General features: G+C 39.6%; 1 protein-coding gene and 1 long non-coding RNA gene across 10 annotated transcripts; one reads left to right on the plus strand and one right to left on the minus strand.

Annotated features, from left to right (window-relative positions):
- Window positions 1-270: 270 nt before the first annotated feature.
- Window positions 271-8605, minus strand: LOC129465483 (uncharacterized). The gene is made up of 2 exons (XR_010117518.1): window positions 6716-8605; window positions 271-6094 (listed from the first exon to the last, which is right to left on the minus strand). It is a non-coding gene; the product is annotated as an uncharacterized lncRNA (long non-coding RNA).
- Window positions 5642-27573, plus strand: TIAL1 (TIA1 cytotoxic granule associated RNA binding protein like 1). Of its 9 annotated transcripts, XM_063625550.1 has the most exons (13): window positions 6089-6274; window positions 9213-9274; window positions 14654-14750; window positions 20359-20508; window positions 20744-20798; window positions 20959-21046; window positions 22962-23037; window positions 24158-24266; window positions 25251-25346; window positions 25453-25537; window positions 25784-25907; window positions 26237-26376; window positions 27194-27573. In XM_063625550.1, the coding sequence occupies exons 3-13, from the start codon at window positions 14739-14741 to the stop codon at window positions 27318-27320; spliced, it is 1062 nt and encodes a 353-aa protein (XP_063481620.1). In that variant the 5' UTR covers window positions 6089-6274; window positions 9213-9274; window positions 14654-14738; the 3' UTR covers window positions 27321-27573. The 9 variants fall into 9 exon arrangements, with proteins under 9 accessions (XP_055103374.1, XP_055103354.1, XP_063481620.1 ...); XM_055247399.2 differs by lacking the exon at window positions 9213-9274 and having other exon boundaries at window positions 5642-6274; window positions 20410-20508; XM_055247379.2 differs by lacking the exon at window positions 9213-9274 and having other exon boundaries at window positions 5678-6274.

Consider the following 27573-nt stretch of genomic DNA (forward strand, 5'->3'; position numbering starts at 1 on the left):
TGAACTCCTGATCTCAAGTGATCCACCCGCCTCAGCCTCCCAAAGTACTGGGATTACAGGTGTGGGCCACCACACCTGGCTCAAAGTGGCATTTTTTATTTATATGTTTTTTATCCTCCTGGGTTCCCTGAAAATATCAAAGTTTTAAAACTCTTAGTTTCTATGGATGAGTATCTTTTATAATCTATAATTTAGACCTTGAGGTAAGGAAACATTTCTTAAACAAAGACACACATACACTCAAGATAAAGATATTTGACCATTTTAAAATTAAAAGCTTTTGTTCATCAAAACTATTTTATTTTATTTATTTTGAGATGGAGTCTTGCTCTGTTGCCCAGGCTGGAGTGCAGTGGAGCGATCTTGACTCACTGCAACCTCTGCCTCCCAGGTTCAAGCGATTCTCCCACCTCAGCCACCCAAGTAGCCGGGATTACAGGCACATGCCATCACTCCTGGCTCATTTTTGTAGAGACGAGGTTTCACCATATTGGCCAGGCTGGTCTCGAACTCCTGACCTCAGGTGATCCACCTGCCTCAGACTCCGAAACTGCTGGGATTACAGGTGTGAGCCACCACGCCTGGCATCAAAAGCATTTTAAAAAGAGAGGGACAAGTTACAAACTAGAGAAGATATTGGTAATATACATATGTAACAAAGAATTAGCTTCAAAAATTCCTAAAAAATTGAGAAAAGCACATATAACCTAATAGAAAAATAGGCAAAAGATATCAATGGGCATGTTTCAGAAGAGGAAACACATATGGTTAACAGAATATGAAGAGATGTTCAACTTTATTAAGTAAAAATTAAGACCACATTGAGCTAATACTTCAATTGTCAGACTACAAAACTAAGTATTGAAGAAAATGTGCATCTGCTCACAGAGCCTCTTAAATGATGCTGATGGGAGTACAAATTTGTGTATTCGCTTTGGGAAAAAGGTTTGACGTTACCCACCAAAATGGAGTGTTCATATACCCTGTTACCTGACAATTTCACTTTTAGGTATAGATCCAAATAGATCAAAGAAAAGCTCTTGCACTCCCTGGTGGTCTAATGACTGAGGGATGAAAGGCTCTTCCACATCTATCACACGAGACACATACAAGAATGTTTATAGCTGGCTGGGCATGGTGGCTCATGCCTGTAATCCCAGCACTTTGGGAGGCCAAGGTGGGTAGATCACCTGAGGTCAGGAGTTCAAGACCACCCTGGGCAACATGGTGAAACCTCGTCTTTACTAAAAATACAAAAATTAGCCAGGAGTGGTGGCAGGCGCCTGTAGTCTCAGCTACTCAGGAGACTGAGGCAGAAGAATCGCTTGAATGCGGCAGGCTACAGTGAGCCGAGATTGCACCACTACACTCCAGACTGAATGACAGAGCATGACTCCGTCTCAAAAAAAATAAAAAAATAAATAAATAAATAAATAAAAATAAAGGTTAAAAAGAAAAAGAATGTTCATAGCAGCATTATTCACAGTATAAAAACCTGGAAGCAACCCAAATATCCATTAATGAGAAATCAGACAAATGTAGTATATTTATACACTGGAATATCATATAATAGTCTAAATGAATGAATGATATCCATAAAATATGGCTGAATCTTATGTGTGTTACATTAAGTGAAAAGCAGTCTCAAAAGATTACAAGGACATAATTTTTTCCTTTGTCATAGACTTTTTAGAGCAGTTAGGTTTATAGAAAAATTGTGCAGGAAGTACAGAGTTCCCATGTGCCCTCTCTCCCATTACATAGTTTCCCGTTATTACTGTTTTATATTAGTGTTAACAAGTGTATCAATTGTTTTTTTTTTTTTTTTTTTTTTTTTTGAGACGGAGTCTTGCTCTCTCCCCCAGGCTGGAGTGCAGTGGCGCGATCTCGGCTCACTGCAAGCTCCGCCTCCCGGGTTCACGCCATTCTCCTGCCTCAGCCTCCCGAGTAGCTGGGAATACAGGCACCCGCCACCGCACCCGGCTAATTTTTTGTATTTTTTTAGTAGAGACGGGGTTTCACCGTGTTAGCCAGGATGGTCTCGATCTCCTGACCTTGTGATCCGCCCGCCTCAGCCTCCCAAAGTGCTGGGATTACAGGCTTGAGCCACCACGCCCGGCAAGTGTATCAATTGTTACATAGACTTCAGTTAATCATAATGTATCAATATTGGTTCATCAATTCCAACAAATGTACAACTGAGGAACCACTATTGATACATTATGATTAAATGAAGTCCATAGTTTACATTAGGACTCACTTTGTGTGGCACAGTTGTATGGGTTTTGACAAATGCATAAGGTCATGTATCCACTATGAGAGTATCATACTGAATAATTTCACTACCAGTAAAAACGCCCTGTGCTCCACCTGTTCATCCCTCTCTCCTTCCCTGATGCCCGGGCAACCACTGAGTTTTGCCTTTTCCAGAGTGTCATATAGTTAAAGTTGCAGCATTTACAGCCTTTTCCAACAGGCTTCTCTTGGTGATATACATTTAACATTCCTCCATGTCTTTTTGTAGCTTGATAGCTGTATTAGTCTGTTTTCACACTGCTGATAAAGACATACCCCAGACTGGGAAGAAAGAGGTTTCATTGGACTTAGAGTTCCACATGGCTGGGAAGGCCTCAGAATCATGGCAGCAGCAAGAGAAAATGAGGAAGATGCAAAAGCGGAAACCCCTGTTAAAGCCATCAGAGCTTGTGAGACTTATTCACCACCACAAGAACAGTCTGGGGGAAACCGCCCCCATGATTCAAATTATCTCCCACCAGGTCCCTCCCACAACACGTGGGAATTATGGGAGTACAATTCAAGATCAGATTGGGTGGGGATACAGAGCCAAACCATATCAATAGCTCTTTTTTAAAAAATCACTGAACAATATTTCTTTGCATGGATGTGCCACCTTGTACGACAGTTTATCCATTCACTTATATCAACGACATCTTAGTTGCTTCCAGTTTAGGATGGTTATGAACAAAGCTGCTGTAAGCATTTGTGTGCAGGTTTTTATGTAAACATGTTTTCAGCTCACTTGGGTAAGTACCTAGGCATTATGTTTAGTTTTGTAAGGAACTGACAAACTTTGTCCTCCAAAGGGGCTATAACATTTTGTAGTCCTATCAGCAAAGAATGATAGTTCCTGTTGCTTTTCATACTCACCAGCACTTGGTGGTGTTAGTGTTTTGGATTTTAACCTTAATAATTTCACTGCCAGTAAACATGCCCATTTTAACCATTCTAGTTTGTAGTGGGCATATTCTTTTTACTAAGTTAAAAAACAACTCAAATATACATGTATATACATATGATTTTTAGGACTATGTACATGTGGAATAAAACCTTGTAGAAGGAAAGCAAGAAATAGTAAAGACAGGATTCAGAAAGATGGTTACCCCAAGCAAAGGCAGGGGTGTCTGTTAGTGTGTGTAGGAGGTATAGCACAGATACAGATATAAACTCGTGTCATTATAACTTTTTAGTGTGGTGGGTTTGTGGCTATAATCAAAACTAAATTAATAAAGGTGGGTGAGGTAAACTGAATAATGGTCCACCAAAGATTTCTGTCCTAATTCCCAGAATTTGGGAATGTTATGCTAAAAGGGACTTTGCAGATGTGATTAAGAATCTTGAGGCTGGGCGCGGTGGCTCACGCCTGTAATCCCAGCACTTTGGGAGGCCGAGGCGGGCGGATCACAAGGTCAGGAGATCGAGACCATCCTGGCTAACACGGTGAAACCCCGTCTCTACTAAAAATACAAAAAATTAGCCGGGCGAGGTGGCGGGTGCCTGTAGTCCCAGCTACGCGGGAGGCTGAGGCAGGAGAATGGCGTGAACCCCAGGGGGCGGAGCCTGCAGTGAGCCGAGATCGCGCCACTGCACTCCAGCCTGGGTGAAAGAGCGAGACTCCATCTCAAAAAAAAAAAAAAAAAAAAAAAAAAAAAAGAATCTTGAGATAATCTTCACCCAAAGTGATCACAAAAGGTTCTTGTAAATGAAAAGGGGTGGCAGGAGAATCACGATGTACGTACAGAGGCAGAGAAGAAAGAAGGTACTATGAGATACTATCCTTCTTTTCTTGAAGATGGAGGATGGGGCCAAGAGCAGAGGAATGCAGGCAGCCTCTAGAAGCTGGAAAAGGCAAAGAAACCAGCCTTGCCAACACCTTGATTTTAGCCCAGTGTAACTGATTTTTGACTTCTGACTTCCAGAATTGTAAGAAAATAAATTCGTGTTAAGTATCTAAATTTGCAGTAATTTGTTACAGCATCAACAGGAAACTATGACAGCAGGCCAGGAATGGGTTGATGAATTGGATTATAATTAAATCCAGTTCTACACCTAGGTCCAATTAAAAACATAGACAAAACCTTTGAGTGGCTCCTCACTGCCTAGAAGAGAAAGCTCAAATTCCTCAGCATGAAATAGATTCTTGATAACACGGTTCTACAAGGTCCTCTCTAGCTTTAGTTCCCTTACCCCCACTCCCGCCCCCATCCCCAACCCATATATTTTAGCCACGGGTCCTGGCGTCTGAGCCCTTTTGTCGTTCCCGCGGGTTCTTATGGGGCTCAGCTCCTTTGCCGTGTCTCTATGAAGTCTTTCAGGTTGAAATTTCCTCCCCTGAAAATTGACAACATAAGGGCTTGCTGCATGATTGATTCTGCTTTCAAGATTAGGGTTCAGTGGCACGCATAGGCACCGCCACTTGCAGAGGTCGACATGCCCTTAGTACATGTCGGCAGAAGCAACTCTTAAGCCATTACTAACCGGGGCAGTTAAGTTCTGGCAATGGGCTGAAATATCTTTCTTCATCGCCACTCTTCACTAAGCTACAAGACCAAGTACTTTCTCCTGAAGGTACTTAGAGGAGGAAAAAAGCACACCAGGAACTGTTGTGGGGGGCGAGAAGACAAATTCTACAGGGATGCAGAGCTAGTGTAAACATGGCTTCCCCCATCTTCATGCAAAACTGCGTTTCTAGCCCACATGACTGATGTCTGTAAACGCAACTTTATGTCTGTGCGCGTCTCCGCCTAAGGATTTTTTTTTTAACCCCAAGAATACGGGGGGAGTTGGGCAAGTCATTATAATAGAGGGCTGCTCTTCTTACCCCACTATCCGATGAGATACTTGATAGGGAAACCTCTGAAACTTGTAAAGCAATTTACAAGCAGGCCACCTGCTTGTATTTAACAAATAGGCTAGAAATACCTATTTGTGGGAAAACGTGTCCCCAAAACACCCCAACCCCTCCGCGTCCCCGCCAGCACAGCCTCTCTACTGACTGTCGCGCGAAGCGGCGGTTGACTAACTCGGGCCAGCCGTTCTGATGAACACAGGAGGGCCGGACGGGCCTGCTAGCTCGGACACCACGCGGAGGCAGAGCGCTGCCCTAGCCGCAGTTGAAGAAACCGCTCTCGGGCTGGATGAAGGCGGAGCAGCAGCTCAGACTGGGCCAACAGAAGAGCCTTACAATGCCTGGAGCAGTCCGAGGACAGCCCCCGGCGCGAGGCACTCTGGGACTTGTAGTTCGCTTCCCAGACAGCGCTTTTTCCCACTTGGGCTCCCCGCCTTTCAATGTCGCTTTTATTCTTCCCTTTACCTCCCAGCCCGCCGACTTCCTGGTCGTCGCACGTCCTCACGTATGACTACACTACCCAGAAGTCTCCTCTTCACGTCCCAGCGCGGGCGGGGGCCGGCGGCTCCTCTTGACTACAGGTTCCAGAAGTCCTCTGCAGAAGTGCTTCCCTCTCTCATTTCCAGGACCACAGTTCCCAGAGACTTCGGCTTCACGGCGTTTTTCTTTTTGCCCGATCTCTCCTGGAGCTGGCTGGGCTTCGGCCGGCCAGCGGCCCACAGCGACGACGTGATCCGTCGTGAGCGGATCCCAGGGCTTCCTCGGCGGCCCTTTTTTCTCTCGCCTTGGTCGTCCCCCTTGCAGGCTGTCGCGGCTGGCCTGAGCGGTGACCTGGCGGGTCGCGCCTGCGCTCTGTCCTGTTTCCTGCCTGGCTGGTGGCGGCGGCCATTTTGTTCATCCTCCTCCTCCTCCTGCTCCTCCTGGTTGGAGCGCAGTGTCCTGAGCGGGCTGGGGGGAGAGAGCCCGAGAGCAGGGTTCGGTGCCTTTTCCTCTGTCCCCAGCCGGTGCCCAGAGCCCCCCTCCCCTTCCTTCCCACCCCCTCCCCTCCCCAACCCTGCCCTCCCCCTTGTCCCGGGATCGCTCCGTCGCACCCACCATGATGGAAGACGACGGGCAGCCCCGGACTCTGTGAGTACCCGAGACGAGGGGTGCCAGGCGCCAAGAGGCCCGGGCACCGCGGGACGCTAGGGGAGGGAGCAGGAGAGACTGGGCCGAAGCCGGGCCTCTAGGCGGCTCCCTGACAAGGGCGGCGTGGACGCGAAGTGCATTCCTCATCTGTCCCCTTTTCCTTGGGAAGGAAATCCTCCCTTCCCCCAAACAGTCACTTCCTGGGGTCTGGGGCTTGTCTCGACCTTTTTCTCTGGCGTCCTTCTTTGCATGCCCTCCCTAGGCCGGGTTCCTGCACGGCTGAGGCTGTCAGGCCCAGGAGAACTCCTGCACCCCCTCCGCGTTGGACGCCCTGGGCTGGGCCTGGAGCTGCCGGCGCCCACGGGGGAAGGGCCTGGCGGGGGTGGGATTGGGGGTGGGCCCGGGGGTGGGCCTCGCGGGCCCTGAGGAATTAGCACTCACCCCTTCCACGTCCTCAGCTCGAGTCGCTCCCAGCTCTTCTCCCCAGCTAAGCTCTCGGAGGAAGCAGGACAGCCTTTCACCACTCAAGCCCCATTCTCTCTTTATGCCCCACGTGCCCCCGCCCACGCTGTCAGAAACGCCCGCCTAGCGCCCGCTACTTTTGAAGTGCATAAGGGATACCTTTTGCTGCCCGAGCATCTTTCCCTTCTTGGATAAAGAAGTTTACTTTCAGCGCTCCCTACGCTAAACTGACAACCAGTTGTTAAACTCCTTTTGCTCTCTAGGTGTTGCCTCTTCCTAATCTGTTTGTGCGTCGAAACCTTCAGAGTTGGCTAAAATTATGTCTTCATCCGCTATTTGATGTGTGTCTTCTGAACGCTTTTTGTCCTGTCTTGCTGTTGCTTTTTACCTGAAGCTCAATCTAATGAATGAATTCCATCTTCCAAACACTTAATTCTGGTTTCCTTCCTTTCGCAATGAAGAGTGATGACTCAGCATTTGCATTCCTTTCTGAATAGTGTGGCACTCCTTTCCTCTGCATCTTTTTTTTTTTAAGTCTGAATACTTTTTAATTAAATGTTTAAATTGGGCACCCTAATTTCCCGGCTTCTCCAGGTTTAGCACTCCTACCTTGAGTACCAAGGAGTCAGATCGCTACTTTGTTTCTCTTGCCTCTCCTGGTATTGATAGGATCATAGTCCACTTGGCTCTGCTGTCTGATGGGGAAATTGCTTTTTAGGGAATAGATGAAGGTGGAGGGGCACTCGAGAAGTTTGACTAGCTTCACATCTCTTCACTCCTACCAAAGAAAGGGTGCTCAGTAAAGAAGATAGATGTTCAGTATTGATAGGGATTGTTTTGGTGTGGCCTTGTATAGGGATAAATGTGTTCTCTAACGTCTCACTAAAGTATCCATCCCGTTTTGAGAATCTGAGGCCTACTGAAGCACATCAAATGCTTCAATGAAACGCCTGCTTAATAGAACGTCTTTGTGTTTTGTGTTGTCTTCCATTTCTGCCTTCTCTCCCTAGAAGAAAGAATTGGGACACACTTGAAATTTGTCCTTCAGGCCGGGCGCAATGGCTCACGCCTGTAATCGCAGCACTTTGGGAGGCCAAGGTGGGCGGATCACAAGGTCAAGAGATCGAGACCTTCCTGGCCAACATGGTGAAACTCCGTCTCTACTAAAAATACAAAAATTAGCTGGGCGTGGCGGCACGCGCCGGTAATCCCTGCTACTCGGGAGGCTGAGGCAGGAGAATCACTTGAACCCAGGAGGCGGAGGTTGCAGTGAGCTGAGATCACACCACTGCACTCCAGACTGGTGACAGAGTGAGACTTCGTCTAAACAATTAAAAAAAAAAAAAAAAATTTATCCTTCAACATCTGTTGAAGCCAAGACTTGGTGTTGAGTTACAATGTGTACTTTGATATAAGCGTCTGGGAAAGCTAGCCTTAAAGACTAGCTGACATGTATTTAACAAAGATAAAAGTTACATTGTATCTAAAAATCTGAAGTATCATCACACACTGAATGATAAATACTCATGGCAGGGGTCTCATTTACTGTATCTGTTCCTTACCAAGAGCAGTCTCTGGTTTTGTAGTGCTAAAGAATGTGCTTTTTTGATGTCTTTTATTTATCTTTGCATCTGCCTTGTCTTCATCCCTATCAGAGTTTCTCCAGGGGAATAATAAGCTAACTTCTTTGTCACTTATTTCCTTCCTCTACCTTCTCTAATCTCTTGTTCTTTCTTTGAAACACAGTTAAGTTGTCTATGTTTACAGTTCTCTAAAACTGTGACATATGTTCATATGAATAAATAAACATCTTAAGCTCTGTTGTTTTGTATGTCGGTACGTGTGTTCACTATTCTGTCTTCCCTTTTCCTTCTCCCACCCTTTTCCATGGGGACTTTTTTTTTTTTTTTTTTAAGAGAAGGACTACTACATCTTCCTAGGTCTTACCCCCACAGCACTTAGTTCACTGCCTGGAACATAAGAGGTACTCAGAATTTCTACAATGATTATACTTTTCATTAAATTAGTATTAAGTTCTTTTTTAAAAGTCCTGGTTGAACTAAGATTGTAGGCAGACATTACTGTCACGCGTGGTGCAGTCTGTTGACTTTTATATATTTTTTAAAACCTTCAAATGTAAAATCTTGAGATAAAAGCAAATGTTTCACAATTGGGATTTTTATTAGAGTTTAATACAAATAATGCATAGTAGTTTTTCTAAGTGTACGTTTTACATATTCTCAAAGGGTTCTATTAGATATAAGTAACATGATGAAAACTTTGAACATGATTTTAGACATTGATATCTAGTAGGGTTTTATTTTGTTTATGGAGATCTTATATTTTACACTGTGAGCTATGGATTAGGTTTTTCAAGTGGCCAGTATGTTTTAAAAGAATGTGTTCTTAACAAAGCTTATCTTAAATTGTTTCCTTAAGATGCCTGTGTGTTACTAGTGAGGTTTTTTTCCTGCAGACACACACAAGCTAAGACATATGGTTCTATCTTCAGAAAACAATATGGTGTTTAGAGCCTAGGTAGGTCTTTAAATATTCATTACCTACAGTATTACTAATTTATTTGATGGTATTTAAAGTGGCAAGAATTGCTTTGATGTTGAGCCTAAATTTCTATTTGTCATAATAGTTGCTTTAAAGGTCTGTTTTCTGATGTTCTTCATTCTCATTTGACATTTATTTTGGGGTATTATGCATTGAGTAACTTGTGATCTAAAAAAACAAACAAGATCATGCTGTGTAATACTGGTGTTGGAACTGGACTGTCTGACACCTGCCTTGTGGGACACACATTTCAGACTTGGGTTGTGTGTAGCTTTGTAGTGCAGTGATTTGATCCATGGTATATCTGAATCTACAATATGACACTAAATTGTAATAGTGTTTTATTATAGCTTATTTTATTTTCTTCATCTATCTGATGCATCAAAATTGCTAGGAATTCGTGTAATACCATGTTACGCAATCCCTTCCTTTAAGGCTATTCATTCTTCCTGGAAATAAGCTAATGATTTAGACTATAATCTGAACATCTAAGAGCAAAGCAGAAGAGAATTCTATAAAATATTACAAAATTGACTGGCTATACCATGGATTTGGCTATACTGTGGCTATAATCAAGCCCCTCATTCAAATTCAACTTAATCATATTCTTTGTTTCTTTAAAGTATGAGAGAGTGAGTGAGTGTGTGTGCGTGTGTGTGTGAATATCTCATATATAGTTGGTCAATTTAGTTGTACCTCCTGCAGCTATCTTCCATCATGCCTCCTTCCTAAAATGAAATACTGTACTGACAAATTGAACAATTAATTAAAGATCTATTGAAGGATATTATTGCGAAATCTCTTCTTGTATAGGACTTGCCAAGAACAAAAGCAAAACTGTTATGGAAATTTAGCTATAGTTTTTTTGTATGAAAGTGCTGATAATTTCAGCCTTGGTAGCCCAGTCGGACACAGGAAGTAGTTTGGCAATGTGAATTTCTGCCTACTGTGAAACTGCTAAGCTTTTAGCCTCAAATTGGATTTTAACCCTGATATTAGGGACAAAGGTGTCATTTTCAGTTTTTAATAAAGCTTCAGTTCCTACAGTTCCTGTTCTTAGAAGACAAAATAGACTCTAAGGTATGCCTCTTCTAAATTTTTTCCTTGAGTTAAAAATCATTTTGGAATTTCCTAAGTGTTTACTCTTTGAATTGACCTCTCAATACAAAAATTAGAGCCATTTGTCTTTTTTCTGTTATTTTGTGTATGTTCTTTAGGTAGCAATTATATATTTAAAGACTTGGAACTTTAGCTTGACTATTTCATAACCAGAGCAGAAAGAAAGTGAAGTGTAGAAGCTATAATTTGGAAAGAATAAAGATATCATTTCAATGAACTACCAAGAGATGATCTTACTAGGTCAGGCATTGAACTTTGTCTTAAATATTTTTGTTAGTATTTACTTTGGGACAGATTATTTTATGATAATGTAAAGGTACTTAGAATAGTACAGTATTTTAAAAGCTATACAACACGTCTCTCAAGTGTTATGATGCACGAAGGCAAATGTAAATGAAAAGGCAATCTGAAATTTGGGTACAAGAACTCAGTAAAAGAAAAGGCAGTCTGAAATTTGGGTAAAGTTTAGGTGAAATTATATAGTGAATCATGGCCTTTTAATCCTGGTAAATTAAGATATTGTATGTGTTGTTATGGAAGGCCTTTCATGTTAGTTTTTGAAATTTAGTTTGGTGCTTAACATTTAACTTTTAGTGGAGATAATTTGAAAAATAGGAAACCTTAACACTGGATTTTTAAATAAATATTTCATGGCATTCTAAACTTAGATATTAACATTTTCATCTTTGCCTTCAGTGCTAGAAATGTAAATTAATGTATCTAAATATGCCTGTAGAAATTCTTCAAGATCTATAACTGACGGGAAATAGGTTGACTTAGAATAAAGATTTATTTTTTTTTTCAGATGGAGTTTCGCTCTTGTTGCCCAGGCTGGAGTGCCATGGCGCGATCTCAGCCCACTGCAACCTCTGCCTCCCGGGTTCAAGCGATTCTCCTGCCTCAGCCTCCCCCAAGTAGCTGGGATTACAGGCGCCCGCCACCACGCCTGGCTAATTTTTTGTATTTTTAGTAGAGACGGGGTTTCACCATGTTGGCCAGACTGGTCTTGAACTCCTGACCTCAAGTGATCCACCTGCCTTGGCTTCCCAGAGTGTTAGGATTACAGGCGTGAGCCACCACACCTGGTGGAATAAAGATCTTATTAAGCAGTGACGGCTTTTTTTGTGACTATTAGATACAGAAGGTAACTAATGCCAATACAGTTTTTCCTGAAGAAATCGATGTTTAAACAGTAATGGAAATTTAAAACTATTTAAATCATTTAAAATGTGTTATATTAAAATGATAATTCTATTTTAATTTTGTTATTAGCTAGCTTCAATATGTGAAAACCAGTTTTATCCATTCTTCTTTTCTCTTAGAAATGAGTTAACTAGCCCTTTAGGCAAGGAGCACAATGTTTAGAAGCACAAGATCACTTGTTCGTTTCTCTTTCTTTCTTTCTCTCTTTCTTTCTCTCTCTCTCTTTCTGTCTCTTTTTTTTTTTATTTATTTTTTTGAGATGGAGTCTCACTCTGTTGCCCAGGCTGGAGTGCAATGGTGCAATCTTGGCTCACTGCAACCTCCGCCTCCCAGGTTCAAACGATTCTCCTGCCTCAGCCTCCCGAGTAGCTGGGATTATAGGTGCGCGCCACCATGCCTGGCTAATTTTTATATTTTTTGTAGAGACAGGATTTCACCATGTTGGTCAGGCTGGTCTCGATCTCGATCTCATGATCTGCCCACCTTAGCCTCCCAAAGTGCTGGGATTACAGGCGTGAGCCACCGTGCCCGGTCACTTGTTCATTTTTCTTACAGATAGGTCTACTGTGTACAAAAGGAAATCATTTCAGAGATACAGGCTCACAAACCCCTATGAGTTAAGAAGGGGCAAGCAGTCATATTGCTGGCTTATAACCCAACAACCTTTTAGTCCTGCTGAAAAAGTATGTCACTACATTGGCCTGCTGATGGATCAGCTCTTTAATTACATGGAAAAGATGGCATAGTGGGCGTAAACCAGTTTGTTACTTGTTTAGTCCTCTATTTAAGTAATATTGGATGTGTGTTTCAATTTTAGAGCAGGTAGGTACACTAAGGTTATTAGTACTCATTGCAATAAAATTCTTAACTGGAAACTCGCTACTAATTCTTAATTGGATCTTTTCAGTTTTTTACTTAACCTAAGCTTTCTCAGTCTATTTTTCCCTTTGAGTATCCCATCTTAAAGCATATTGTGTATTTAATGTGGTAACTATGTTGCAAGTCTTATTTTGGTCTTAATTAATACTCAGTTTCCAGATGTAATATATTACAAGTAGAAAAAGAAATTTACTTTCCAGAATGAACTTTGTTAAATATTACAGATATTGTTTGGTTTGTGAGGTTGTTCATAACAGATGCAAATTTGAGGAATTATGTGTAGAATACCATAAAGACTTTAGTGTTTGGCAATTTATTGAGATAAATTAAGATAAATCCATAGTACAAGACATAAACCAAGGTGGTCATCTCTGTGTGGTGAAGTAGCATTTTTTTCTTTTCTTTTTTAAACTTTCTTGTATTTAAAATCTTTTACACAAAACACATTCAATTTGTAATTAGAAAAAAAAACCCAAATTTTTAAGTGTCCATAGCCGAAAGTATACCTGGATTTGTCTTAATTTTTCTCTGAATTTCTTAAGAAATCTTTGTATTAGCTTTTTTATCTACATTAAGATATATTTTGGGCCGGGCGCGGTGGCTCACGCTTGTAATCCCAGCACTTTGGGAGGCCGAGGCGGGCGGATCACGAGGTCAGGAGATCGAGACCACGGTGAAACCCCGTCTCTACTAAAAAATACAAAAAATTAGCCGGGCGTGGTGGCAGGCGTCTGTAGTCCCAGCTACTCGGAGAGGCTGAGGCAGGAGAATGGCGTGAACCCAGGAGGCGGAGCTTGCAGTGAGCCGAGATCGCGCCACTGCACTCCAGCCTGGGCGACAGAGCGAGACTCCGTCTCAAAAAAAAAAAAAAAAAAAAAAAAAGATATATTTTGTTGGCTGGGCATGGTGGCTCACTCCTGTAATCCCAGCACTTTGGGAGACCCAGGCGAGTGGATCACTTGAGGTCAGGAGTTTGAGACCAGCCAGGCCAACATGGTGAAACCCCGTCTCTACTAAAAATACAAAAATTAGCTGGGCATGGTGGTGCACGCCTGTAGTCCCAGCTACCTGGGAGGCTGAGGCAGGAGAATCGCTTGAACCTGGGAGGCGGAGGTTGCAGTGAGCCGAGATTGCACCAATGCACTCCAGCCTGGGTGACAGAGTGAGACTCCATCTCAAAAAAATACATATATATTTTGTTGATTCTGATGCATTTTAGACTAGGAAATTTTATATTTTACCCTGCTCTCCTAAAATGAAACATTGAAGACATCATTGCAAACAACCTTACTCAGCCAAAAACAAAACAACAAAAACCCTCCACCCTCTGTATGTTTTACTATGACTTTAATTCTGTTCTTTGTTCATGTAATTGCTTTGGTTGGGAGTCTAAGATAAACTCACTTTATGTTTAATATCCTATTACAATCAGATGTTTTAATGAATTAGTATTTGTTGTATTTGTGTGTGTGTGTGTGTGATAAATTATTTTTAATCAGAAATTGTAGTTATCTTGAGACCAGTTTAAAATTTTAACAATTAGAATAAGATGAGAAAATGATATCCAGGATACAGAATAGTAATGCCATTGGGGTATACAAGATCACATTGATTTGTTCTTTAAATGTCTTTCAGAGTGGTATTTTAGTGGCCTAAGAACAATTGTTGCTTTCCTAAATAAGGGTTAATCTTACTTTCATAGGATCAGGTTTAATTGGAGAAATTTTGTTGAAAACAGGAAGTTAAAATGAAATAAAAGGTGGCCGGGCGCAGTGGCTCACGCCTGTAATTCCAGCACTTTGGGAGGCCAAGGCGGACAGATCACCTGAGGTCAGGAGTTCGAGACCAGCCTGACCAATACGATGAAACCCCATCTCTGCTAAGAATACAAAAATTAGCCAGGCATGGTGGCATGCACCTGTAATCCCAGCTACTTGGGAGGCTGAGACAGGAAAATCATTTGAATCTGGGAGGCGGAGGTTGCAGTGAGCTGAGATCATGCCATTGCACTTCCAGCCTGGGCAACAAGAGCAAAACTCCATCTCAAAAAAAAAAAAAAGGAAGGAAGAAAGAAAAGGTGATGAATTAAATGATAACACATTAGAGCCAGAGCTAAAGGAAAAATTGCTGATAACGTATTTTTTTCTTGTGCAGATACGTAGGTAACCTTTCCAGAGATGTGACAGAAGTCCTTATACTTCAGTTGTTCAGTCAGATTGGACCGTGTAAAAGCTGTAAAATGATAACAGAGGTAAGATCTTCCCAGATCCATGTGCTGACAATTAGCATGATGGGTTGATTAGCATGCTTTTAAAATTTCATTATAAGCCTCAAGTTATTCTGGTGGAGAGATTTGTGTTGTGTTGACTTATTTGATTTGGCTGACAAACTAGGCTTAGAATGGAGTTTTATTTAAGAGGGCAAAGTTTCTGTGCTGTTAATCTCAAACGGTCATTCTTCATGGTGTGGTTATCTTGAAGTGATTCTGATTTTAGAACATTATTAGAGCTCATTTCAGAATGGTGAAAAATTGGAAAGTATTTCATACAATTCCAATAAGAATGTTAACGATTTAGACAGCATATGTTCATGTGCGAGAACACGAGGTTATTATGTGTGTAGTGTGCAGCACCGTTCGTCTCGTGTGTCTGTAGCAAATACTTACCTTTTTATACTTTCCTGCTAAGACTGTAGCAGCACCCGATTAGTCATGTTTTAGGCTTTTTTTCTTGTGTTTTTGTTCATTGATCAGCTTTTTTTTTTTTTTTTTTTTGACTATTTACTATGTACTAGATAGTGCAGTAAGTGCTAGAGATACACTGGTGAACAAAGATAGTTCCTTGGCCCAGAGAATTTTACAGTTTAGTAGGGAGACAAAGGAGTTAGCAGGCACTTAGGAAATAGGATAATAAATGCTCTAGAAGCAGACAACTTAAAGTGCTGTGGGAGCAAATGTGTATCCAGCGCAGCCTTAGGTCAGTGAGTGGCTTCTTGGAGGAGTCACTGCCTAGGCGGAAACCTTAAAAGGATAGTAGTACATACTGGCTAGAAAGGAATTGAGGGAAGAAGGGATTCCAAATAAAGGGAACTTTGATCCAGGTTGCTAGAGAGAGCAGGAGTGCTTCAGACAGAGAGGGAAAAATAGAACCCGTAGTATGCTTGTAGTTAAAATGGGTTTAGTCGTAAGAGATGGCAGGAGTGTATGGAAGGGGCTAGAAACTGTGCTGAGGAGTTTGTTTTATCCTGAAATGGAGAACTGTTAAAAACCTTTAAAGTGCATTGGCCTTTTGATTGTCTTTCCCAAGTAATGACAATCATCATTTTGTTCTGGTGTATTATATTTTTCCTTCCTGCCTTTAATTATTGTGCTTTCATCAATCAAAAATTTCCTTTGCACTAGGCACTATACAAGGTACTGGAGATATAATGGAGAGACAGCCAAGTCAGTTTCCCAAGCAAATAGGGATGTAAACCATGAAGACAATAAAACAGAGTTCTGTGATAATGGAGGGTTGGTGCTATATAGGCTAGGTGATGAGAGATGTCAGCTCTTTGAGCTGAGATGAATAACAAGATGGTGCTATCTATGTTAAGAGCTGGAGGCAGAGGAAACAGCAAATACAAGTCTTGAGTTGGTAATGAACTTGTGTTTGTGGAATCAAAGACAGATGGCTAGAATCTGGTGAGGGATGGAGGGGAGTTATGGGAAATGAGTCTAGCAGCAGGATTCAGACACAGGGCATTATGGTCCATGACATAGTTTAGGTTTTACCCTGATTGCAGTGGCAGACCAGTGGAGGGGCTTAAGCAGGGGTATGAGGTGCCAAGATTTGCATTTTTAAGCTTACTACTCTGTGTAGAGAATGACTGTTATATGGAGAATAGATTGTAGCGGGCAAGAGCAGAAGGAGAAAAAACATCTGGATTTACTTCACTAGTCTAGGTAAGAGATGATGGAGGCTTATTCTCGAAAGTGCTAGCCGAAGTCAAGATAAGGATAGAGGTTGATAGATTTGGAATATATTTTGGAGGTAGAATTGATAGGACTGGGTTGGCTGTGGGACATAGGGAAAGGAAGAAATCAGGAAATACCCTAAGATTCATGTTATTGCAGTTGTATAGTTGGTAATGCTATTTATTTGCTAAAATGGGGGTGACATGATGGATGCCACCATGGGGAGTGGTGGGAATCAGGAATTGTGTTTTGGATGTTAGATTTAAGACATGAATTAGACATCGAAGTGGAAGTTGGATTAGGCAGTTGGATAAAGTAGTTTGGAACTCTGGAGAGACCAGTGCTGAAGCTTGCAGTGGTATTTGAAGCCATGGGACTAGATGAGTTCACAGAGAGAATGATGGTAAAGAAGAGCACAGAGGCCATGAGGTCTGAGCCCTGGACCAGCTCAACATTTAGAGTTTGAGTAAGGGAAGAAAGATCCTACAATGAGGAAACAGGAAAACCAGAGTGTGGTAGGAGACAGAGAAGAGAATGTTTAAAGGAGGATGGTGGTCAACTGTAGTGAATTCTGCTTGGAAGTAAAGATTAGGACAGAAAAGGAATCATAGAAGCAGCAGAGAGGTATTGTTGAGCTCAACATGCAGTTTCAGTGGCATGGTTGGCTTGGAAGTCGACAGAATTAGGTTTAGGAGAGAACTGGTTGTGAGAAAGTGGGGAAAGACTCACTAGAAAATTTTTTTTTTTTTTTTTTTTTTTTTTTTTGAGACGGAGTCTTGCTCTGTCACCCAGGCTGGAGTGCAGTGGCGCGATCTCGGCTCACTGCAAGCTCCGCCTCCCGGGTTCACGCCATTCTCCTGCCTCAGCCTCTCCGAGTAGCTGGGACTACAGGCACCCGCCACTACGCCCGGCTAATTTTTTGTATTTTTAGTAGAGACGGGGTTTCACCGTGGTCTCGATCTCCTGACCTCGTGATCCACCCGCCTCAGCCTCCCAAAGTGCTGGGATTACAGGCGTGAGCCACCGCGCCCAGCCTTTTAACAGTATTTTTTAAAACCCCACGTATACATACAGCTATTTGAAGGGTAGAGGGACTCGAAATGAATTTTCGTAACATCCATATTCTAGAACTCCTAGATTCGAACTTGTAAAGTCTCATATTTCTCTGTCTTGACCTTTATGTCATCCAACAAAAATTGGTGACAACGCTAAATAAGGTAGGGACATAACTTTTTTTTTTTTTTTTTTAAGAGATAGGGTCTGACTCTGTCATCCAGGCTGGAGTGCAGTGGCGCCATCATGGCTCACTGCAGCCTCCAACTCCTGGGTTCAAGTGATCCTCCCACCTCAGTCTCCCAAGTAGCTGGGACAGCACCGCCACGCCTAGTTCATTTTTAAATGTTTTTGTAGAGATTAGTTTCACCATGTTACCAATGGTCCCGAACTCCTAGGCTCAAGTGATCCTCCTGCCTCTGCCTCATCCTCTTAAAGTCCTGAGAGTATAGGCATGAGTCACTGCACCCAGCCATAATTGATTTTTTTTTTTTTTTTGAGACGGAGTCTTGCTCTGTTGCCCAGGCTGGAGTGCAATGGCATGATCTCGGCTCACTGCAGCCTTGGCCTCCTGGGTTCAAGTGATTCTCCTGCCTCAGCCTCCCGAGTAGCTGGGACTATAGGTGCGTGCCAGAGTCTGGCTGTGTTGCCCAGGCTGGAGTGCAGTGGCACGATCTTGGCTCGCTGCAGCCTCTGCCTCCCAGGTTCAAACGATTCTCCTGCCTCAGCCTCTTGAGTAGCTGGGATTATAGGCGCCCGCCACCACACCCAGCTAATTTTTTGTATTTTTGGTAGAGATGGGGTCTCACTGTGTTGGTCAGGCTGGTCTCGAACACCTGACCTCAAGTGATCCAGCTGCCTCAGCCTCCCAAAGTGCTGGGGTTATAGGTGTGAGCCACTGCGCCCAGCCCATAATTGATTTTTAGGATGTCACTTGGTGGTGTAAATAAGAAGCTTCCAGAGGGTATAAACTCTAGTACAGAGTATCTAGCAGCTATTTATTCTTCTTTCATAAATTTCATTTCAGTATGTGAAAAATCTTTTTTCCCCCATAGTTTTATGATTTTTTTTTTTACTTTAGATGTTGTTGTTTATCATAGATTCTAGCTTTCCTTATATAATACAAATACATATTATTGATTCTAAGTCAAATTTTTTTAGAATTTTAATATCTCTGACAGTTGGGATGTGACTTAGAAATAAATGGTGTCTTAAATTAGATGAAATGCAGTGTGATGTGAATATATAAAATATGTGATGTCAGTGAATATATGTGTATATATACACGCACGTGCATACACTGATTGGGAGCTGGCCTACTATTAGATAGATTTGAAATCGGTATTCACGAGTAGACTAGTTTCCTAAAGTGTATGGGATTATCATAGATCTACCACTGGACCCCTGTATGTTTTGCTGTGATTATCCATGTTTTCCTTAGAGACCACTGGGGCAAAAGAGATAGGAGTGAAAGGAAAACTCAATTAGCACAGTGTTGGCCTCTTACTTATTTTGATGTCCTTTCTTCAATGAATATTTATAGTAAATGTCATAACTCTTTTACAAGAATTTAAGTGTATGTTTTCATTTGAAGTCTTCCCCCATTTCCTTTCTTTACCTCTTAAGAACAGCATTCACGTGGCTACAATAGTAGGATTTTGTATGAGAGCCCATAGTTTTGTTGTCAGTATTAACGATCCCACTTTTTTTCCCTCAAGGAAATGCCTTCTGGTTCCTTTGCCACTATTGTTTAGACGTCTTATTTTGGATTTTTCTTCTAAAACTTTCCTGGAATGAAAAACTGTTGTGATTGAAAAGATCTTTATTTTATCTGGTATATTTATCCCTTGTAAGTCCAACTAGAATTCCACATTTTAAATATTATTCTTATAGGGCATTTTACATTGAATAATGATGGATGTTTTTAGCCTTACATAAAAATATATATTTGTACAGTTGTGCAGCTATTCAGTATAGGTTGCAGTTTCATAGAAATTCATTTCTACTTTGGTTGTCAGGTGAGAATGTTGCTATAGCTTAGGTAGTACTACTTCACATCTTTATAAATGCGTTTTAGTTAACTACTGTCAAGCACAGGGTTGCAGAATATATTTAATATAGATTTTTTATATGGTGTTTTTATGATGTAAAATTATAGCTTTGTCTTGGAATATTTTATTCAGATACATTTTCAGAACCTCTTTTCTTGATCACTGCTGTTATTTCTCTGATCTTTGGAAGACCAAATTCAAAGTATATAGAATCTTCAGTACATTAGACTGTTTTGGAAGGTAGGGAATTCATTTCAGTAGCTGGTTATAAAGCTTAAGTTTTCCTGTTTTTATTTTCATTCTTTCCATATCCAGAAAAGAAATCAATAAAATTCAGTCTTTGTAGCAGTATAGAATTCCATCATTTGTAGTATTGATCCTAATTTTGATCAGTAGTTTATAAAGTTGGTTCATGCTGTATTTCTGTATCCTGGGATACCACTTATAGAGGACTATGATGCATAAGTAGAACGTATTTTTAAAATAATGTTGGAGAAGGAAAGTAGTGGTAAGGAGTGGTCCTCATCAGATCTGAGTTAGAGGTTTTGTTTGGTTTAATATAATCTTCTATTTTATATTTAACACACTTCACCAGAATTCTTTATTTTCATTTAATACTAATGCTCATGATTCTACAACTGCTTTTATAGTTCCATTTGAGTTCAGCAGTATTCTGAGGTGCAAAGTCAGGTTTAGCTTTAAATCTTATTTTAAAAGTGTTAGGCTTTCATAAGCTTATGCAGTCTCACCTTGTACATTCCTAGCTATCAGTAATGTTTTTTCCTGGATTTTCTTCTCAGCAACCCGATAGCAGAAGGGTCAACTCTTCTGTTGGATTTTCTGTTTTGCAGCATACAAGCAATGACCCATATTGCTTTGTGGAATTTTATGAACACAGAGATGCAGCTGCTGCATTAGCTGCTATGAATGGGAGAAAAATTTTGGGAAAGGTAAGATAATAGGATGATGGCGCCTTATGAGTACATATATTTGCATGTCAAACTAGTTTGTATTCTTTCTAGGCAAATTTTTGAACAGATATTCGGCTGCTGAGTGATGGTTTTGCTTTATTCAGCTTAGTGCTTTTACAAAAATAACCCTGCTTGATAAATGATTTAATAAGTGGTAAGTGTTGTAACTCATGACATGCCTAATAATTTTATTAAATATAATCTTTATTTTTAGGAGGTCAAAGTAAACTGGGCAACCACACCAAGTAGCCAGAAAAAAGATACTTCCAGTAAGTACTCCTGCTGCATTTTACTGTGGAAGAGTTCTGAAATTATCCAGGAGGCATTACCGGCTTAAATAGGGTTTTTTTTTCCTCCTCTAGAGTTGCCTTAAAAAGGTTTTAGTGGCTGACTTCTTAAGTATTTGATTACCAAATGCTCTGATTTCAGATCACTTCCATGTGTTTGTTGGGGATTTGAGTCCAGAAATTACAACAGAAGATATCAAATCAGCATTTGCCCCCTTTGGTAAAATATCGTAAGTATCATAATCAGTACTACACTCCGTCATGATAGGCAGAATTGTATATGATTAACTCGTAATTGAATTAAGATTTTCTTTCTCTAGTTAGTATGGTTTTGTTTTGTTTTTTATTTTTTATTTATTTATTTTGGTTTGTTTTGAGTAGTGGATGTTGTTGAAAATGTTAATGTCATTTCAGTGTCTTGGGGTCTCGTTTTCATCTAATCCTGTGTATAATATGTTAAAAAAAATTTAAGTGATTCTGTTTGTTATCTTTGAAGCAGATGTTTCAATGGTAAAACTTATAAAGTCTAGCTTTTTGTCATATGTTTTCAAAATTTGGTGGTTTAGGATAATGAGTTAATCAAAAGTAAATGTGATTTATACTATGTAAGTGTTCAATAACTTTTATAGGAGGAATTTATGAATGGGGGAGAGTAGGTAAATCCTTGGATATATTGTGATTAAATTGGAAATGTTCATGTTTTATTATGATAAATGTGTTTTTGATATTTTAGCTGTAAGTGAAAAGTACTATTATACTATTAAAATGTTTCAATGTATGAGTCATAAATGTGGGATTAATTAGTAGATGTTTTTGTTAGTGATATTTGATTCTACTAGTTAAGAGGCAAATGTGGTTTGATTTTTAACAACATTTATGCTCAGATTTTACTGTTGTTACTTGGTAAAAAATATATTGGAAAACTAAAAATGGTTATGAATTGTAGAAAATGTTTATCATAATTTATCTTTCTGATTAAAATCAGTTTATTTTGTATATTTCCTATAGATTTAAATTAAATATCTTAGTACTCCTTTACAGGAAAGTGTTTCAACTAAGAACAACAATATTTTCTCTCTACAATTTGTTGTTCTATAGATTTAATTTCTTTAAAAGATTTAATTCTTAACTTTCTGTTTTGATATTTGCTTTGCTTTTTAATCTAAATGTGGTAAGTAGTACTATTTTAAAAATCAATATAAAAATAATACAGGTTGCTGTTTTTCAATCTTTATTTATACCTGAGACCTGCAGTTTTTCTTAAGTCCAAGTCACAATTAAAAGTAATAGCATTCTGGTTATTTTGCAGAATTGCTCATAAGAATGGACAGGATCTTGAAGGCTAACTGCAAGGAACTGTGCACACTGGAACTCAGTTGTAGATTTTTTTTCTCATTTCTATTTATTCTTATTATACATTATTTATATATACATATTTTAGTATTTACATTTTAACATTCTATATTCAGTGGAGTTCTATATTTCCAATCATTTAACTTACTCACTAAAATTTCTGTGTAAATTTGTTGTTTTCGTACTGGTGTGCTTAGCATTGTTGTTAGTTTTTTATTCTCCTTTCTTAAATTTCTGAAAATGTCAATTTTTCAAAATTTACAGCTGCCCAAACTCCAAAATGATGGTAGAGAATTGACCAAGAAAAATAAAGAAATCTGTTAACAGGCCATGTATGCCTTTTTAATTCCTATTTTTTCCTCTTTTTCAATTTTTTAATATTTCATATATTTTGTATCACTAGGCAGAAGACATTTAACTATTTAGAGATTGCATGGTAAAGTAGTTAGTATTGTTACAGTAATTTATAGAATCAGTAAACCTTAGAGGACACTAGTAAATAGAATATTAGAAAGGGAAACTGTTGTTCCTATTAATCTTCAAATTTGAGCATTTAGTTTAGAAAGCACAGGCTATTTGATTAGGTTGCATGTTTATTACATGTTTTTGTCCTACTGCTTTTTTCTAACAGGTAAAGAAGCATTAGGGAGAGTTCAGGAATGGTTGTAGTTAATTAGGGCTAACTGGAATTTTATTTTAAAAATGCTCACAATACAGTGTGTGTGGTTCCTTTTAGTTTTTATTTTGAGGGTGGCTCTTACTTCCCTCATTTAGCTGTGCTTCTTTTCACAGGGATGCCCGGGTAGTTAAAGACATGGCAACTGGAAAATCCAAAGGCTATGGTTTTGTATCTTTTTATAACAAACTGGTATGTTCTTCCATCTCAATTTATATTTTTTAATACTAAATTTAGTCATTAGTTACTTAATGTATTGAATCTGAAACTTGAATATACTTGAATGTTAACTACAAAACTTTTATCTAATGTTATATATGTTTTAATAATAGAGTATAATTTCATTCTTTCATAAACTCAAAAATAAATAGCTAGAAAAAATGATTATACTATAAGGAAGATTATTAAAATTGCGTTTGTACATTGGTAAAGGTCAGATGGATTTAGAAGTAAAGCCTAAGTCTAAGACAGATGAGCTAATCTGAGAATTTAGAGGGTCGGTAAAATATATTCAGTTTTAACTCTTCCTTTTAAATTATTATTCATACTCTTATATAACTGAAAATCTCAGTTTTAACTCTTCCTTTTAAATTATTATTCATACTCTTATGTAACTGGGATGTTAATGACTACAACAAATTATATAAATAAAAATTTAAGCAATTCATCTTGATTTTTGCATATATTCTTTGTAAAAGAGGTACCAAAGTAAGCATTTGCGTTAACTGTAACATTAAATAATAAAGTGGGCGTTGATTTTAAAGCAGTTTCAATAACTTAAATCACCTTTTTTTTTTTTTTTTTTTTGAGATAGAGTCTCGCTCTGTTGCCCAGGCTGGAGTCCAGTGGCGCCATCTCAGCCCACTGCAACCTCTGCCTCCTGGGTTCAAGCGATTGTGCTGCCTCAGCCTCCCAAGTAGCTGGGATTACAGGCATGTGCCACCACACCCAGCTCATTTTTATATTTTTAGTAAAGACATGGTTTCACTTGGGTTTGCCAGGCTAGTCTCAAACTCCTAACCTCAAGTGATCATCCCGCCTTGGCCTCCCGAAGTGCTGGCATTACAGGTCATCTACATTTTATTGAAGTGGTAAGAGAAAGGGCCAGAGTATTCTGTTTTTGCTTAGATTGAATCACTCAAGTTCAAATCATTTTCTAGTTGGTAATAGTTCAGTTTTGTTTTGTTTAGGATGTTTAGTAAATTCATCTACTGATTTGTATTGGAACCAGCAGCACTGATATTTTATTTCATCTTACTGAGTCTTATCACTCTTCTTTGTGATTGTGCTTTCTTTTCTTTTTTATCCATAGGATGCAGAAAATGCGATTGTGCATATGGGAGGTCAGTGGCTGGGTGGTCGTCAAATCCGAACCAATTGGGCCACACGTAAACCACCTGCACCTAAAAGTACACAAGAAAGTAAGATATGTCCACTGTATATGTTAAAATTATAGATTATTTACAAAATCATGTATCATGTATTCATCTAGTCTCAATTTCTAATTTATTTATTTAAGAGACAGGGTCTTGCTCTCTTGCCCAGGCTGGAGTGCAGTGGCATGATCTTAGCTCACTGTAACCTAAAACTCCTGGGTATAAGTGATCCTTTTACCTCAGCCTCCCGAGTAACTGGGACTACAGGGACACGCCACCATGCCCAGCTAATTTGTAATTTTTTTATAGAGACAGGGTCTGGTTACGTTGTCCAGGCTGGACTTAGTATTTAATTAGTGTTGCAAGACACTAATTATTTCATTTTATATTTCATTATCTGCAAATAATTGGGCTGTGGTATAGTATTTTTGGAGCTGTGAATCACCTAATTTTATAGATCAAGTCTGTGTCAAATCATAGCATCAAGAAAAATTATATTTTCTCTTCCCATTGAGGCATATCTTTTTTTTTTTTTTTTTGAGGCAGAGTCTTGCTCTGTCACCCAGGCTGGAGTACAGTGGTGCAATCTCGGTTCACTGCAACCTCCGCCTCCCAGGTTCAAGCGATTCTCCTGCCTCAGCCTCCTGAGTGGCTGGGATTACAGGCGTGTGCCACCACACCCAGCCAATTTTTGTGTTTTTAGTAGAGACAGGGTTTCACTGTGTTGGTCAGGCTGGTCTCGAACTCGTGACCTTGTGATCCACCCGCCTCAGCCTCCCAGAGTGCTGGGATTACAAGTGTGAGCCACCGTGCCCTGCGTTAATTTTTGTATTTTTAGTAGAGACAGGGTTTCGTCATGTTGGCCAGGCTGGTCTCAAACTCCTGACCTCAGGTGATCTGCCTATCTCAGCCTCCCAAAGTGCTGGGCGCCCGGCCTGAGGCATATCTTAATAGTATATAGTAATTAACAAAAGACAGTTTTATAGTACCATATAACAGTCAACGTTTTTGTTTTGTTTCTGCATACAGACAACACTAAGCAGTTGAGATTTGAAGATGTAGTAAACCAGTCAAGTCCAAAAAATTGTACTGTCTACTGTGGAGGAATTGCGTCTGGGTTAACAGGTACAGTGTTTGATTTTCTAATCACCTCTGAGGAGCTTCATCACTATTCGTACGAATTTCATGGTACACATCAGCGATGTTTTATTTGTATGTTTTTGTTTTATAGATCAGCTTATGAGACAGACATTCTCACCATTTGGACAAATTATGGAAATAAGAGTTTTCCCAGAAAAGGGCTATTCATTTGTCAGGTAACACTCTACTTGAAATATCATTATTACTCTTACATTTGATTCATTCCTTTCACTTATGTTCCCCAGGGTATCAGTGTTTGTTATTTTAGTGCTTCTTTGCAGTATAGACGTTTAAGCTACCTGCCTAATGTTCTTTAGAAAAAAATACCAACTTGCAGGTATAAACTGATGAGTTTCCATGTTATTTATTGTGTGAGGTTCTTAAAAAATAAAAGACAAAACCGTATCATTTTTCTTTCTTAGATTTTCAACCCATGAAAGTGCAGCCCATGCCATTGTTTCGGTGAACGGTACTACGATTGAAGGACATGTGGTTAAATGCTATTGGGGTAAAGAATCTCCTGATATGACTAAAAACTTCCAACAGGTAATTCGATTTTTCATAGCACTCTTTAAGGTTTCCATCTTACATGTCACATAAAAGCTTTGGAAACTCTGTAAAATAAACAATAAAATAAAGCAAATAGCTACTTTCAGTTGATTGTATTTCAAAATTGATTATTTGCGGTATTAACTGAATCTTAATACTTTCTTTTCACAGGTGTCACCACCCCAATAAACTTAGACAATGATAAATAACAGAGTCCTATTCACATAAGGGTGCTTACTTAGTTTTTCTCTTCCTTGTCTCCCACTCTTTCTTCATATACGGTGTTTCTTACGTGTTCCCTAAAACAATGATTTGCTTTTTCCTAGGTCGACTATAGTCAGTGGGGCCAATGGAGCCAAGTGTATGGAAACCCACAACAGTATGGACAGTATATGGCAAATGGGTGGCAAGTACCGCCTTACGGAGTATACGGGCAACCATGGAATCAACAAGGATTTGGAGTAGAGTAAGTTGTTTGGGTTTTTCCAGTATTGAAACATATGGTTCTGACAAAATAAATAAAAGTGTGTTTTCCTAGGGAGAATCTATTTTAATTATATACATTGAGCTATCTGGCATTATGAGCATTATAGAAACAAATCTAACAAAATATGATTTATGAGGCTAAGAAATTACTTCTCATTACCTAGGTGGAAAGGGGGGATTGGGGCAACATTTAGTGTGTCCTATGATCCCTGTAAGCAGTTGGTAGAATTTGATTTACATTTCTGATACACTTTTATTTATCTTTGCATGTAAAAGATCTTTGTCCAGATATATTTAGAAGTTTGATGGTTTTATGCCTATGTGGTATGTGTGAGAAATCTGAGGTTTGTGTGATACAAAGTAACTGGCTTTTTTTTTTTTTTTCTTTTGTTGATAGAGTGGGTTCCTCCTTTGTAATTCCCCTGCCCAGGGCCAGGCCATACCTTTATTTTCTGATTTCTTCCTTTGAGACTGTTTCCAACATGAACTTGTGTTTTTAAAATTTCTTATGTAATAGATGATGTGTTGAATCATTCACAGTTTTTAAAAAATTAGTTTGCAGATACTCCTCAGACATCATTGTGTTAAGTTGTGGTTATCTTAAAAATATCAAAGACTAATACTGGAATATGTATTCTACACATATATCATTTATTTATTTGATCTTTCTATTTGTTGTAGGTGTGTTGATTTCTGGTTTTCTATTCTGTGATTAGGCTCTGCTTGATTTTTGTGTAAATACATATGTGATTTTTTTTTTCTTGTGTTTGCTGAAGATTTTTTTTTTTTCTTCCAAGTCAATCACCTTCTGCTGCTTGGATGGGTGGATTTGGTGCTCAGCCTCCCCAAGGACAAGCTCCTCCCCCTGTAATACCTCCTCCTAACCAAGCCGGATATGGTATGGCAAGTTACCAAACACAGTGAGCCAGGACTCTAAAAAAAAATTGTAATTCATGATAGGCTTCGATTTCCTGTGACACTCTGAAGACATGAAAGTAGACATCGGAAAATGAAAATATTTATTTTAAAAATTGAAATGTTTGGAACCTTTAGCACAGATTTGCTTTGGTGAAGGACACATGTCTTCTAGTTCTGCCTTTTTAAGTTTTTGTTCATGATGGATATGAACATGATTTTTCTTTGTGTACAAAAACTAAAATAAAGTCAATAAAGACAA

This window comes from Symphalangus syndactylus, chromosome 2 (genome assembly GCF_028878055.3).
Source record: "Symphalangus syndactylus isolate Jambi chromosome 2, NHGRI_mSymSyn1-v2.1_pri, whole genome shotgun sequence".
NCBI lineage: Eukaryota > Metazoa > Chordata > Mammalia > Primates > Hylobatidae > Symphalangus > Symphalangus syndactylus.